Raw genomic sequence first — 15,917 nt, 5'->3', positions numbered from 1 at the left:
CCCAAATCCTTCTGTTCTTATTGACCCATCTCTACTTCCTGTCTGGTTGTCCCACCTATACTTCCTGCCTGGCTACTGACCAATCAGCGTTTATTTAAAATATAATTGACAGAATACAGACCATTCTCCCACACCAATGTCTGAGCAGTCTTCTCCGGTGGGGTGGTCACCACTACAACATCAATGAATTGTTCTTGCAGACAACAATCTTGGGGCAGTAAAATGTGTCTAAGGGTAGCTCCTCTGGGACAAAGCTGATATTGTAGGGAATAACCGCATGCATGCTCCCAACCCCTAGGGCAAGGTGATCTCCACCGTTGGGAGACCAGTTGGTTCATCACAGACCTCAGCTTCAGTGCGGACTCGTCATTCAAATTACAGGCAGACTTGCAGAATGAGAGGTTGTGGCCAACAGTCTGGTGTCTTCTACCAGACTGGAAACTGAGGCTGGGTTGTCATCTCCAGTGTCATCCAACACAATGTGGTCAGTAGAGCCAGCAGAAACACGTTGCCAGAAAGCTGGCAACGTGTGTCCTGGGCGGCAGCACAGAGGTTATTTCACTGTCTGGCTGTCCTCTCGTAATGGTGGGTGAGGGAGGCCCCTTCAGCACAGCACAGTGTGCATTAGGTTCACATTCTCTTCCATGGCCACAGCCACAGGGAGACCTGGTTCATGTTGGTCACACTGGTGATAGTCAAGAAAAGCAGACCGTAGCTGATCTTGGAGTCGCAATCCACCAGCACTTGGATGGCAAAGTTGGGTGGATCTCTGCGAATTGGAGGCCAGCCAATATGGTCTACATAGTGAGTTCCAGGATAGCCAGGGCTATGTAGAGAAACCCTGTCTCAAAAACAAAGAGGGAGGAAGGAAGGAGGGAGGGAGGAAGGGAGGGAGAGAGGGATAAAGAGAAAAAGCTATAGTTCTCACGGTCTAAAAACATCCTGACTATAGAAAGGGCCATCTCTGAAAGGACCCCTAAAGCAAGAGACCCTTGGGGGTTCACCAGCTAGATGTAAGCTTTCCACATTTTCAGAAGCAAGTCTCACACACCTGGTCTGGGTTTTCGTTGGAGAGGGTAGAAATAATGGCTGTTGTTAAGCAACAAAAAGTGTTTGCTGTGTTGTAAGGATATAAGCCTCTAAGGATGGACATTTAAGCCGGGTATGATAGGACATGTTGGAAATCCCAAGCTTTGAAGATAAAGGCAGCGATACAGTGTCTCAGAAAACAAAAAAAACTGACGAACACTGATAAGGGCATTGGGTACATGATAAATGAGCTTTATATGTGACAGTCATTTTGAATGAAACAAAATGAGGGTCCCTCAAGTGAGAGCCAGTCAAACACGTAGATCTGGCTGGCCTTGATCTCAAAGAGGTCAGCCTCGGCTCGAGTGCTGGGATTAAAGGGCCTGCGCCATCCCTTCCAGCTGCTGGTGTTTTGTTTTAGATAGGGTCTCATGTAGCTCAAGCTGTCTCTCAAACTTTGTGAGAAAGATCTTGAACTCTGGCTCTTCCTGCCTGTTTCCCAAGAGCGGGAATAACAGTCACTCAGGAACCAACTCCAGGCCCTTAACTGAATTTCAGCAAGCACATTCCGCGGCGCCTGGAAGAACATCAATGAAAAAAGCTTTTTTGTTGGCTTTTTTCCGGCGTATATTGCTCTTCGTGGCAGTCCCAAAATGAAGAAAGGAAAGACTGAGAGCACTGAAAGACACCATTTAGATGAGGGACCTGAAGTGTTTTCCAATCCAACCTTATTTTATAGGCGAGGAATTGGGTTTAAATAACTCGTTATTTTCATTTGGTCTCTTTAGAAGCCCCAATTGTGAGTCTGGGATTCGCCCTCTTCCCCAAGGGTGGTCTGTCTGTGGCTAGGAACCTTCTAGGCCTGGAGCGTCGGGAGGCGGGCGGGACCGACACTGGAAGACCAACGGGCGAGGTGGGAGGGGGCACGATCGCGCTTCCGGAGCGCGCGGGCAGGGTCGGCTGTGGCGACTTCCGGCGGAGGCGTAAACAAGGCCCTAGCGCCTGGAGGCGGGGCGGGCTGCGAGTGCGAGCCGCGTCGGCCGCTCTCCCGCTCAGAGCCAGGGTCGGGTGGCCCCGCGGTCCCCGCCAGCCCCGCAGGCGCTGCCCGCGCGCGCCTCAGCGCTCGGCCGGGAGGCGGAGGCGCAGCGCGGGAGAGGCGGGTCGCCCGGGCTGGCCGCGCGCCGCTGTCCACCGCTCCGCTTTCCTTTGTCTCTTGCCTGCGGGGCCGGAGCGGTCCTGGTGCACAGTCCTGCAGCCTCAAGATGGCTGATGGCAACGAGGATGCTCGAGCGGACGACCTGCCGGGTCCGGCCTTCGAGGGCTACGAGGCCATGGAGCTGGCCTGTCCGGCCGAGCGCAGCGGCCACGTCGCCGTCAGCGATGGGCGCCACATGTTCGTCTGGGGCGGCTACAAGGTCAGCAGGGGCGGGGCGGGCTCCGTGGGCGGTGGGCGACCCCCGAGGCTCCTGTCCGTGCAGGAGAGCATCTTCCTTCCCGCCTCGGTGGACTCCAGGCTCCTGGGCTGCTGTCACGGCTCTTGGACTTTTGAGTCACCCTGCCCCCACCCCCCGCCCGACGCGTTGTTGTCTTTGGAGCGCTCGGAGCCAGGCTCTGTTATGTGGGTTGAGTAGCGGGTGACTATGGCCTAGGTTATGGAGAAGGGTGGAGGCGAGGTTGTGCGACAGTCATCCATCCACACCTTTGGCCCAGGTCACCCACGAAGGCCTTCCCATCCCGAGTTGGGCCAGTTAGCCGACAGATAGTATTTGCCCACTATATGGACCAGGGCCATAGGAATCGCGCACTCAACCTTCCGAGGGTGTAGCCGTGCCGTCAGCGTGTGCTGATGCTCACCTACCTATTGTATGAACGCAGGGCCATTTTCCCTAACTGGTTTCAGCTGAGGAGGGTTTGCTCCTCAGAAGGCCCGACTACGAAAATTAAAGGAAAACGATTCCACCAGTCAGCAGTGGATCCCCGGCAGCATATGTAATTGGAGTGCAGTTCTTTGGCCTTTGTGACCAAGTGTCTGTTTGGAGTCGTTTGCACGGCGCGTTCTACCCCGAACTGGGCATACTGCTGTTCCCTATTTCAAACGGTGCTAACTGGTTCTATAGTACTGGTTTTAGGACTCCACGATGCGCTTCAATTCGTGGATTTCATTTGGTTCACACTTGTTTGATCCATTTGAACCACAAAACTATGCATACTGTTTTAATATTAAAAGGATCTCCCCCTTGGTACTGGCTTGAAATCCACTCTTGCTCCCATACTGGGAGTGTTTGTTTAGGGACTCTAGTTCTGGTAACAGTTTAGCTTATGGTACTGGCGACCTGATCATAATTGGCCATTTTTTGAGAGAACTTTCCTGATTTGGTTCAACCACTAGTTATTTTGCTAGTCCTAATGAATGTATCATGTTGTTCCTCACTTCCAGGGACTAAGTTTTTAGAGATTGGTGATCGGAACTTCAGAGTAAGAAGCAGATGTGTGGTGACCATTATTAAAATGTAAATTCTGGGGGTGGAAAGGTAGCTCAGTGGTCAAGAGCACTGGCCATATTTCTGAGTTGGAGTCTTACCACCCATAAAGCAGCTCACAACTGTCTGTGACTTCAATCCTGGGGATCTGACACCCTCCTATGGCCTTTTTGGGAACTGCACCCAGGGAGTGTACAGACAGTCATGCAGGCAAAACTCTTTTTAAAAATGTAAATTCTCTTTGAGGAAGGGTAGACCTATTGATCAATCACACTTCAGTCTAAATTATGTTATTCATAATTTGAGCCTTGTGGACATGGAAATGAGACTCTTCTATAGTGTTGGGAAATTGCCAGAGTGGAAACTTCCTGATGGTTTCTAAGGTCCTCAGTGCCTTGACGTTAGGAGAGGGAGCAGTCACTGTCCATGAAGTTGGTGATACAGCACCTGCAATCCTCCACTTCAAACAGAGACAGGGTCTCGGTATCTCTGACTGGCCTGTAAATTGCTATGTGGACCAGGCTGGCCTCAAACACCCAGAAATCCATCTGCCTCTGCCTTCAGTCCTGGGATTTAAGGTGTGTGCCATCATCACTCGTGGCAACTTCTTCATGTCTTTGGTTGGAACCCTGAGAAGATGATGGATGATGCGATAAGAGATGATGACAGATGATCTGGCCTCTTCCTAGTGCCCCCACTCCAGGCCGGTCAACCCACTGTCTGCTCTCTGGTCCTGACCTTCCCTTCTCTTCCCACTGCAGTAAGAGAAGAAGAGTTCACGGCTGACTGCTCCATCACAAGATAATACTCAAGTGCATTGGTCCCTGACGCATTTTCAGGGAAGTGCAGTTTCTCTTATGTTTGGTCAGGATCAGAAAGTGGCCAGGGAGGAAAGTCCTCATGGAAAAGGAAGGGTTCTGGTCTCACCACTGCTTGCTAAATAACCCTAGGCAAATTATTTATACTTTAAAACTTTGTAATAACTTTTTTGTTAGGTTAAATAAAGCAATTTGAGAGCATATCATAGACTTGATCTTTGTTAGTTAATACCCTTCACTGAACAAACAAGGAAATTATAGTTGCCACTGAAGACTCAATATTTGCGTGCAGTTTTGCCCTCAGAATGAGTGGGCAAAAGGAAAGCTTGACTAGAACACCATATTAGCATGGGCAGGGCATGTAAGTCACCTACAGGCAGGCAAATGAGATCAGGTGCATGATCTGATCTGTTTGGATACAGCAGACCTTAGGGCAGCAGTTCTCAACCTGTGGGCCTCTATTGCTTTGGGGGTCAAACGACTCTTGGCTCACCTAAGAGAATGTACATTACAGTTCAGAACAGTAGCACAATTACAGTTATGAAGAGGCAACAAAAGTAATTTTGTGGGTCACCACAACATGAGGAACCAAACCATAAAACACTTCTTTAAAATATGAGTTACTGGGGTAGGGAGATGGCTCAGTGGGTAAAAAACAACTCACTGCGCAAGCCTGGTGATCTGAGTTCAATCCCCAGGGGGCTGGAGAGATGGCTCAGTGGTTAAGAGCATTGCCTGCTCTTCCAAAGGTCCTGAGTTCAATTCCCAGCAACCACATAAGAGGTCTGGCGCCCTCTTCTGGCCTTCAGGCATACACACAGACAGAATATTGTATACATAATAAATAAATAAATATTAAAAAAAAAAAAAAAAAGAATCAATCCCCAGACCCCATGTAAGGGTGGAAGGAGAACTGACTCGGTTGTCCTCTGAGCTCCGCATCAGCACTGAGGCACGTGTGCTGACCCATATCACATACACCCTAGTTTTAAGTTAAAAATAAAATGGCAAGTTATTTATCTCTGCATTCTTTCTTATTCTTCACAGAGCAATCAAGTGAGAGGATTATATGACTTTTATCTGCCCAGAGAAGAACTTTGGATCTACAATATGGAGACTGGAAGATGGTAACTGGGTATTAGGGCGGCTGGTGGGGGTACTTAGAAACTTTATTTTTTTTTAATTTTTTATTTATTTATTTTTTATTTATTTATTTTTGTTTGTTTGTTTGTTTGTTTTTCAAGACAGGGTTTCTCTGTGGTTTTGGAGCCTGTCCTGCAACTAGCTCTTGTAGATCAGGCTGGTCTCGAACTCACAGAGATCCGCCTGCCTCTGCCTCCTAAGTGCTGGGATTAAAGGCGTGCGCCACCACCGCCCGGCTACTTAGAAACTTTAAATAAGGTTACAAACGAAGTTGAAAAACTATTCTGCTGGGCTAGGGGGAGGTTTCTTTTCTCTACATAGCTCCAACTGTCCTAGAACTTACTGTGTAGTCCAGACTGACCTCGGACTCAACAGAGATCCCCTTGCTTCTGCGTCTGCAGCCAGACTCCTGGGATTAAAGGCATATAGCACAATGCCCCCTGAAAACCCATTCTAATCAATGAGAATATTATAAATAAGGATGCTAAGCTCTCTCTAGTCTAATTTAGATTAGCTACTGATCTTAGTACATACCAGATACTGTCAACGCTTAGAAGCTTCTAATCAAGCCTTGGTCAAAGTACCAAGAGGAAGGTGATATAGAACCTGGAATGGGAAGATGCTACAAGTTTGATTTGGTATTTTGAAAAAAAAGGTTTTTAGTTTGCTATAATTGTTAGGTTTTGCATGGTTTATAATTTTATCAGCTCAAAAATTTTGAGAAAATCTCTTAAGAGTACTATTTTCTGGGTTGCATTAATAGTTGAGTAGCCAAGTGCTTGCCTATCCAGCACGAAATCAACTGGGGGAAAAAAAAAGGAAGAAATATCTGTTTAAAAATAAAAATTAAGCCTGGCAGTGGTGGCGCACACCTTTAATCCCAGCACTCAGGAGGCAGAGGCAGGTGGATCTCTGTGAGTTTGAGGTCAACCTGGTCTACAAGAGCTCTAGTTCCAGGACAGGCACCAAAGCTACAGAGAAACCCTGTTTCGAAAAAACAAACAAGAAAAAAAAAAATAAAAAAGTAAAAATTAAAAATTAGCTTATGGAGCACACCTCCAGAACAGTCAGGGCTACAAAAGGAGATCCTGTCTCAAAAAACAAAACGAAAATTAACCAGGTCTATCTGAGGGTCTTCTGCCTGTCGATAGCAGCATGAGTCAAGGGTGTGTTCGTAGACTAGATGGGTTTCTCATAATACTGGGGTAGCCTTTTGGGGCTTTATAAGGCGTTTCCCCGTAGTTTGTTTCATGGAAACTTTATGCTTTAAAAGACTTTCGTTCTTTACTATCTTATTGTCAATCTTGAAGTGAGAGAGGTAGTCCTGTCGGTTGAGACAGCTCACAGTTACAGTGAGTTTATGTGGGCTATTTCACAGGACTAGAAAATTCCCAAAAGGAATTCAAAAATTTTTAATTAATCGTATTTCATGTGCATCCATTTGTCTGCATGTATATTTCTGTGTGAAGGTGTCAGATCACCTGAAACTGGAGTTATAGGCAGTTATGAGCCACCATGTAGGTGTTGGGAGTTGAACCCAGGTACTTTGGAAGAGCAGCCAGTGCTCTTCATTGCTGAGCCATCTCACCAGTTCTGGAATTCATATTTCTTAAGATTAAGAATTTCAATAAGCTTACTTCAAGCTAAGCAAAGATAAAGTGATAATGACTGATGATGTAATCAGGAGACCTGAGGTAAATGATTAATTTAGTGACTCTGTACAACTGGGCATGGTGGCACATTCATTTAATTCTAGCACTTAAGGGAGGAAGGAGGAGGCAGATTTCTTTCTGGCCAGCCAGGGCTATACAACTGGTAGTATTACATAGGGACTTATTTAAATCACTAAAAGGTGACTTAATAAGAAAGAAAGAAATCTGTTAATCTGTCAGCACTGGGAATATTGACATTTTCTTTTTGGATTCTTGGCCTACTTAAACACAAACTAGCGCCATGGTGATGGCTCAGCAGGGAAAGGTGATTGCCGTCAAGCCAGATGACCCAGAGTCTACAAGGAGGGAGATAAGCTTCTGCACCTGCCATGTGCAGACCTGCCATGTATGCTGTGACAAATCAGTGTAAAACAAAGACCTCCCAGTTGGTTAAGACCATTTAAATAAAAAACTAACAGTTTGAGAGATGGTTCATGGAACATCCAAAGCTTTCAGAGCCTTTCATTCTCATGTAAGACCGTTTTCCACTGTCGGGACAGGTTTAAAATCGGGAAGCTGATTCCTTGGGTTATCTTGAAGCTAGAAGACCCTAGATATTGTCAGCCACCTTTTCTCTTATTGTGGGATATAAGTTAATAAGTGGGAAACTTATCTAACCCTCTTCCTTTTAGGAAAAAAATCAACACTGAAGGTGACGTTCCTCCTTCCATGTCTGGGAGCTGTGCTGTGTGTGTGGACAGGGTGCTGTACTTGTTTGGAGGACACCATTCCAGAGGCAATACAAATAAGGTTAGTGTCTTCGAAGATTATGGTTTGGAACAGTTTTCTCCTTTCTCGTTTTGAATCTCAGATTTCTAAAATTCAGCTTATTCTTTTGCATTCTAGTTAAGCGTATACTTGATTGTGGTATGATTGTGTATGGTAGGAGTTTCTCTACAGTCTGTATGAGGCCTGTGTAAAGTCAGTGTTAGCAGCCAGCCTGTGTGTAGTCACTTCCTAGTGACTTCTGCTTGGTGCTCTCAGTTACACATTCTCTTGACAACTCTGAGGGGTAGAGGAATGTTAGCTAGAAAGCATTTTCAAAGTCAATTATAGACAAAACTGGTAAAAGTGAACTCAATGTCATAGGGATAAATTAATACTCAAAAAAGAAAGTAGCTGGGTGACGGAGGCGTACACCTATAATTCCACTTACTCGGGAGGCAGAAGCAGGTGGATCTCTGTGAACGTCTATCTGGTCTACAGATAGAGTTCCAGGACAGCCAGGACGTGTCTTGAAAAACCAATAACCTAATGATGCCCTAGGACACATGCTGGTTGGATTTTTTTCCAAGTAGGCAAAAAGAATTCAGTTGTTTTCAGGCCAGTTAAAGACAGATGAAGTTCCAGAAAGGCACATGGTTTATAGGCAGACTCCTATTACTCATTTATACTCAGAGTACAACATTGGTCAGCTCACATTCTGGAAGAGACACCTAAAGGAGTGACTAAATGACTGCCGTGTAGCCATTCGGTAGTGCTATGCAGAGCCTGGTGCACAGTAACAGCTCTGCTGGGTTTGTAGGGTGGAATGGAACAAGTGCTTACTCAGCAGGCAGTGCTTCAGTTGAACAGTGAGAAGTCGCAACGTGGAGACTTTCAGGTCTGTTTTATTCAAGGAAATGTCAGGTGGCTTTGTGATTTTGAGATCTGGAAGGAACACTGTGGTGTCACTTAGGCTCCAGTCCATCCCTTCTTTCCTTACATAAACAAATGCAGATATGGCAGGAAAATAAGTGGATACCACCTGAAAAGGCTTAGGAGGGAGTGAAGCTGGTTTCTGGGGAGTGGGTAACAGGATGACTAATAGTTACTAACATGGCTAGAGTTCAGAGGTCACCTTTGACCAGAAGGAAACTTCCCAGTGTCTCAGAAAGGTGAGGGATGTATGTTCTGTTACCTGAACTCGAGTCCTTAGACCAGTATTTAACCTTCCTTTTTTTTCAGGATTTATTTTCATGTGCACGAGTGTCTTGCCTATGTGTATATCTTTGTACCATGTGTGTGCCTGGTGTCTGAAGAGCCTAGGGTTTTGTTTTTTTGTGTGTGTTTGTAAAATGGTCCTGCTATAAACAAACACACAAAATCAGAAAAATTCAAGCTGCTTATCCAAAATTAGGGTAACATGTGGAGTTTGTGCCAAGATACAAATGACCACATAGCCACTTCCTTTGTCATAGAAGTGTAGCTAATGAAAACAAAAGTAGCTGAACATTTTTAAAGTGTTAGTGATTTAAGAAATTTACATTCAGTGGGGCTCAGCGGTTAAGAGCACTGGTTGCTCTTCCAGAGGTCCCGAGTTCGTTCACTTCCCAGCAACCATATGATAGCTCACAACATCGTTATAGGATCTGATGCCCTCTTCTGGCATATGCAGATATACATGCAGAGTGTTCATACATAAAATATAAATAAATAAAATTGAAAAAAAAAAAAACCTTTATATTCTGTTGTAAATTCAGAATCTTGATCCAGACCAGTATAGCAGCCAGTCTGCAGTCAGACTTAGCACTGAATTACATGACACCTTTATTATAAAATACAGTTCAAAACAAAGTTTTCTATGTACCCAAAACTAACTGAAATCATTGCTTCTGACAGTTCTACATGCTGGATTCAAGGTCTGCAGACAGAGTGTTACAGTGGGAAAGAATTGATTGCCAAGGAATTCCTCCATCGTCGAAGGACAAACTTGGTGTCTGGGTGTATAAAAACAAGTACGTTAGAAGCACTGTAGGTTTGGCCTTTTGTACAGAATGTCGTTACCCTGTAAGTACCCTAGTCAGCATTATAAATAAGCATGGAGCACTTCATATAGCAAATACATGAGTTCATTTAACCTAGCTCCTAAAAGCTAGTTGTCATGTTAAGTATTATTGAGTATTTTCATATATTCTGTTATACCCAACTCACTCCATATATTAACATTTAAAAAATCACTATGACCTAGCTTACAGATACTTCAGTCTTTTATGGTTTGTTTTATATCAAACAGGTTAATATTTTTTGGAGGATATGGATATTTACCTGAAGATAAAGTACTGGGAACTTTTGAATTTGATGAAACATCTTTTTGGGTAAGTGAAGTTTCATATTGCCTATGGTCTACTTAGTATATTGAAAATATCTGTTTTGTTTTGTTTTTTTACTTACTTTGTGAACTTTTTATTACATTTTGAAAATTTTTGTGTGTGTTAGTGCATGACTTTGTGAAGTGTGTTTCCAAATAAGGACAATTTGGGGGAATTGGTTCTCTCCCTCCACCATGTGGGTTCTGGGCAGTCAACATAGGCTTGACAGCAAGTGCCTTTACCAGCTGAGTCATCTTACCAGCCCAGAAGTCCTTGACCAGAGTTTTGTTTGTTTTACTTGTTAATAAATCAGGCAAGCAAGGGTTGTATAATTTTTTTTTTTGGTTTTTCGAGAAGGGTTGTATAATTTTATAAACAGTATTTGTAAAATAATGTAGATGCTTTCCCATAGAATTCAAGTCATCCAAGAGGATGGAACGATCATGTACATATTTTAGACACTGAAACGTTTGTCTGGAGCCAGCCCATCACCACCGTGAGTTACTGAAGAAGGAAGTGTGCTTAGAGAACAGGGTACCAGAGTTGGGAGGGCCTGAAACTGACAGTTCATTCCTGTTTTCTGGAGGGTGCAGTCTGTAGCTTTCTTGCTCTTCAAGGAGTATAACCTCAGAAGTTTAACAAATATATAGAGGCTGTGTTGTACCTTCATTTACTAGTAACTAAATTGAGCTTTACACTGGAAGTTAAAGATTAGATTTCTTTCCTTTTAAAGATACTATGCAATGTGCTAGTCTTTTTTTTTTTTTTTATTACAGCAGCCATACTGACATAACTCAGTAACAGTCTCAGAAATATTAAAATGTTTAGTTGTGGTATTTAATACTGTTTTTAATTTTTTTTTTTTTTTTTTTTTTGATTTTCGAGACAAGCTTTTTTTTGGTTCCTGTCCTGGTACTAGCTCTTGTAGACCAGGCTGGCCTCGAACTCACAGAGATCCGCCTGCCTCTGCCTCCCGAGTGCTGGGATTAAAGGCGTGCGCCACCACCGCCCAGTTTAATATTGCTTTTAATATTGTTGTTGTCAACAACAAAATTTTGGCATATATGAGTATCTGGCATATTCTTGTTTTGTGATATTCAGAAAAAAATGGTATTTTCCCTCTGTTTATAAAGTCCACATATTTATGAAGCTGTTTTTACACCTTTTTAACAGGGTAAAGCTCCTTCACCTCGTGCTGCCCATGCTTGCGCAACTGTTGGAAACAAGGGCTTTGTGTTTGGTGGCAGATACCGAGTGAGTATACAAACAGTTTTTAATGGTGTGCTTTTGGATGCTTCAAATGGTAACTACTTACTTATTCTTTTTTAGGATGCCAGAATGAATGATCTTCACTGCCTTAATCTGGATACATGGGAGTGGAATGAATTGTAGGTATTACTTTAGAGACCCTGTGCCCACTCCCTACTAGGATGTAGTGAATGTGCTTTCAGTTTCTTACTGGGGTCCTTCAGGAAAGAATTTCATTTTCATTTCTTATCTTAACTATGTGCCTGGTACAGCATGTTTGCTGAAAAGAGAAAGTCTAAAGTTGATCTGCCTTCAAAGAACATAGTTCAGTATAAAGTATGCAGTTAATATACTGAGAGGTTTCTTTTTAAGCATGTGTCTGGATTTAAGATGTGCATACATGATGTATGTTTGTGTGGCTGCATGTTGTGATGTGTATAGGTCCAAAGCTGACATAAGGCGTCTTCAAACATTGTCTACTATATTCATTGAGGAAGGGGTCTCTCAGTTAAACCCAGAGATCGCCAATAGAGCTGGCCAGCCTGCCTGCTTAGAGGATCTCCTTGAGGCCTTCTAAATGCCACTCAGTGCCACTACATGCACTTAGAGGTGGGCTGCCATGTCCTCTTGTTACCAGGTGCTGGGGATCTGAATGGTCCCCATGCTTTATGACAGTTTCCCTGCTGAGCCATCTCCTGAGACTTCAGGAAGCCTTTTTCAAGTTTTCTTTTTCTAATAATCCATGTAAATTTTAAAAGAAATCCTTTTAGCATTCCTCTGTGGTATCTGCTTTAAACAGAATTTTGTGTATAAGGTTGATGATGTGTGCCTGTGGAGATTAAGTATAGTGTTTGGTATACTCAGTGCTGTCCACCTTTTCTATTTTGGGGTGGTTTTTTGTTCTTTTGAAGAGGTATTACACTGTAGTACAGGTTAGCATGGAACTTAGTACATAGCCTAGGCTCTCTTCAAACTTGTGCAAGTCTTCTACCTCAGCCTCCCAAGTGCTGGGATTCTGAGTGTGAATCTCTTTTTCCTATTGAGGTCTCTCCCTAGCTTGGTTGGATTTTCCTAATAGGATAGGCCAGCATACTCTAGGGGTTCACCTCCCCAGCAATAGAATTGCAAGCATGCATCAAGCCTGTCCCACCCACCCCCCCTTTAAATAATGTGTGGATTCTGTGGATAGAACTGGGGTTCTCAAACACTATTTTGACTGAGTGACCTCCCAGACTAGCCACAGATATTATAACTCAGCTGTTATTTTTAGAATTCCACAAGGCATATGCCCCGTTGGCAGATCCTGGCACTCACTGACACCAGTCTCTTCAGATCATCTTTTTCTCTTTGGAGGATTTACCACTGAAAAGCAGCCACTAAGTGAGTCCTTTAAATAGATATATTATCATCACATATCATAATTATGAATTTGTAGTATACTACTCACGAAATTCTGTCCTAACTGTATCCTTTCAGGTTGACTTCATGTTGACCCTGTAACACCTTTTAATTATACATATTATGACCTAAATCCATTCTGCCTTGTTAAAAAAAAAATGACTTGGAGCACTTAAAATCCCTGCTGAAAGGTTGTGCAAGTTATTTCTGTAACTAAGGAGAACAGGGAACAGGATATGACTTACTAAGTTTCTTCGTAAAGCTGTGCCCTCTAAGTTTAACACTGATAGGATGAACATGCTTCATAGCCTTTTCTTTCTTTAATTAGGTGATGCCTGGACTTACTGCATCAGTAAAAATGAGTGGATTCAGTTCAATCATCCTTATACTGAGAAGCCAAGGTATGAACTACCTGAAAGGTATAATTTCTTATAATTCATTACTAAATCCCATGAGTATACAGGACTGGTAAGAACTGAGGATGTTTTGGCTGAATTTTATCCGACATTCTTAGGAAAAGCTGGTACTCATATTAAAGTTTAACATCATACTTCCCCAATCTAGATGAAGAACAGTGGTGATGGTTTTACACTTTTAAGAATATACATGGAAAAAAATCAAACCAAGAATTGTTCATTGGTTTGCAGTAGCATTATTCATTAAAGATTTAAGTAAGACTGTTTTCAAAGGCGGAGAAATGCCAGGTGAGGAGACACACACCCACAATCCCAGCCCATAAGAGCCAGAAGTAGGAGGGTCAGGAGATAGGGGCTCTGGGCTACATGAGACACTCTAAATTTTAAAGTTGTTCTTTTTTTCATTTTTAAACACTGATGAAAATTCTTTTTAGTCTCCAAAGGAATTGCGATAGGCAATTACATACTTAGCATTGGTATTTAAATATGCCAGCCTCCATTTTTCATTTAAGCCTCATCTGCTAAGACATTTGGCAGAAATGACCTTTCCATGGAATTAATCCAGTTTGGAGAGCTTTAGTCTGAGATACTGTGTGTGAGGCCAACTCACCCTGCCACTGCTTAGCTCCCATAAGACTTTTAGCTAACAAAGACCTGGATTGTTTGGTTAAAAATCTCTTTATTATGTAGCTCTGACTGGCCTCAGATTTGGAGATCCACCTGCCTCCACTTCCATTGTGTTCCACACCAAGGCAGGCCTTATAAAAAGCTGCTTTTCCTTGAGAATGGATTTTTACTATATTTGGTATGAACTACCATGAAACATCTGTCTTTCTATCACTAGCTCTACAGCGTAGTTCAAATGATCAGTTTGGACTTTTGAGTTACTGAACTCAGTTTTGTTTTACATGCAGATTATGGCATACAGCTTGTGCAAGCGATGAAGGAGAAGTCATTGTTTTTGGTGGTTGTGCAAACAATTTGCTGGTCCATCATAGAGCTGTAAGTATACCTTTACTGCTGTTGAACATATTTTTGGAAAATAATATTTTTGTGTGCAGGCACACGTGCATGTGCGCCATGGGATGAGGACAATACTTGCAGTTAATTCGTGTGGGTCTTGGGAATCTATCTAGGTTGTTAGATCTAACTCGTGGTGACAAGAGCCTTTATTAGGTGACCTTGCTGGGCTTTTTGATTTAATTTTGATTTTTCAAGATAGTGTTTCTCTGTGTAGCCCTGTTCTGGAACTCTTTTCTGTAGACCAGGTTAGCCTTGACCTCGAGATCCACCTGCTTCTGCCTCCTCAGTGCTGGGATAAAAGGTGTTTTGCCTTCATGTATGTCTGTGCTCCATGTGCATGTAGTTCTCATGGAAACCAAAAGAAGGCTATCAGACCCCCCTAGAGCTGGGGTTGCAGTTGGTTGTGAACAGCCCCAAGTTGCTACTGGAAACTGAACACAGGTCCTTTGGAAGAGCAGACAGCTGAGCCATCTCTGTCTCTCCAGACCCTCATTTTATTCATTGCTTTTAAGGCCTGTGAATACTAGGTAGCATTTCCCCACTGAGCTATATATTCCCAGCTCAGGGTCCAGCTCCTGCCCTCGCTGGCCTCAGACTTGCTGCAGTCCTCCTGCCTTGCATCCTAGAGCCAGGGTTACAAGAGAGCACCTTTTAACCTGGGCTTCTTTTCTTCTAGGCACACAGTAATGAAGTGCTTATATTCTCAGTTCAACCAAAATCTCTTGTTCGGTAAGTTCTTGCCAGGTACTTGGTACCAGGTATATGGTTATTTAAAGGTAATAATGAATCTTTATTCAAATTAATGTAAAATTGTTTTTCTCTTTCCTTATCCACTTTTAGGCTAAGCTTAGAAGCAGTCATTTGCTTTAAAGAAATGCTAGCCAACTCATGGAACTGCCTTCCCAAACACCTACTCCACAGTGTTAATCAGAGGTTCGGTAGTAACAACACTTCTGGATCATAAGGCTTCAGAGATAATAATTCTGATCTACTTGCATGGAAGACAACCCTGTATTTGTCAGAGAGTGGCATCCTTTGTATAATTATATACATTGTTGTAGTTTGCAGCTTTCTGGGTTTTATGTGCATGTGGATGGCCTAGAGAACCTATTTTTGTGTCTAAAGTTTACAATAAATGTATTTAACATGTACCTATTGTTAAAGTTAAAAAAGAAAAGAAAAAAATCATTGCATTGGCTTTTTGTATCAAGAATGGGTATAACATTTTTTATAAAATGTACTTTTGATAGTAGAGATTAAGATACTATTTGATAGCTGCTAGAAATGGAAAAGAAAATGGCACACAACTGAGTGACATTACAAGGAAGAAATTAGGGTGATGCATAGAAATAATGTCACCTTCCTGTTTTTTTTTTTTTGCATATGATGTAAAATTTGACAAAACTTTCAAGCCACAAACCCTAAGTGTTTAATTGCCCACACAAAACCAAACAAAGCCCCTCATGATTGGCCATAATATATGTGTATTAGAAGTCATCTACAGTAAACCTCCGGGTCAGTAGTTAATGCAGTTGAGCCACTTCAGGGTCTTTACATCATTAAATGAAACCTCAAGAAT

General features: G+C 43.0%; 1 protein-coding gene across 1 annotated transcript; it reads left to right on the top strand.

Annotated features, from left to right (window-relative positions):
• Positions 1–2,039: 2,039 nt before the first annotated feature.
• Positions 2,040–15,739, top strand: Klhdc2 (kelch domain containing 2). Its single transcript, XM_057782113.1, has 13 exons — positions 2,040–2,444; positions 5,375–5,454; positions 7,815–7,932; positions 9,784–9,899; positions 10,178–10,259; positions 10,666–10,749; positions 11,427–11,507; positions 11,583–11,641; positions 12,772–12,881; positions 13,228–13,300; positions 14,230–14,317; positions 15,015–15,067; positions 15,179–15,739. The coding sequence occupies exons 1-13, from the start codon at positions 2,292–2,294 to the stop codon at positions 15,300–15,302; spliced, it is 1,221 nt and encodes a 406-aa protein (XP_057638096.1). The 5' UTR covers positions 2,040–2,291; the 3' UTR covers positions 15,303–15,739.
• Positions 15,740–15,917: the final 178 nt, after the last annotated feature.

The sequence above is a fragment of the Chionomys nivalis genome, chromosome 10 (assembly GCF_950005125.1).
Source record: "Chionomys nivalis chromosome 10, mChiNiv1.1, whole genome shotgun sequence".
Taxonomy (NCBI): Eukaryota; Metazoa; Chordata; class Mammalia; order Rodentia; family Cricetidae; genus Chionomys; species Chionomys nivalis.
This window is presented reverse-complemented; position numbering and strand designations above follow the sequence as displayed.

Coding starts and splice junctions, on each gene's coding strand:
- Klhdc2 (XM_057782113.1), top strand. CDS start 2,292: ATGGCTGATGGCAACGAGGATGCTCGAGCGGACGACCTGCCGGGTCCG. Junction 11,508..11,582: donor TGTTTGGTGGCAGATACCGA/GTGAGTATACAA, acceptor ATTCTTTTTTAG/GATGCCAGAATGAATGATCT. Junction 12,882..13,227: donor CACTGAAAAGCAGCCACTAA/GTGAGTCCTTTA, acceptor TTCTTTAATTAG/GTGATGCCTGGACTTACTGC.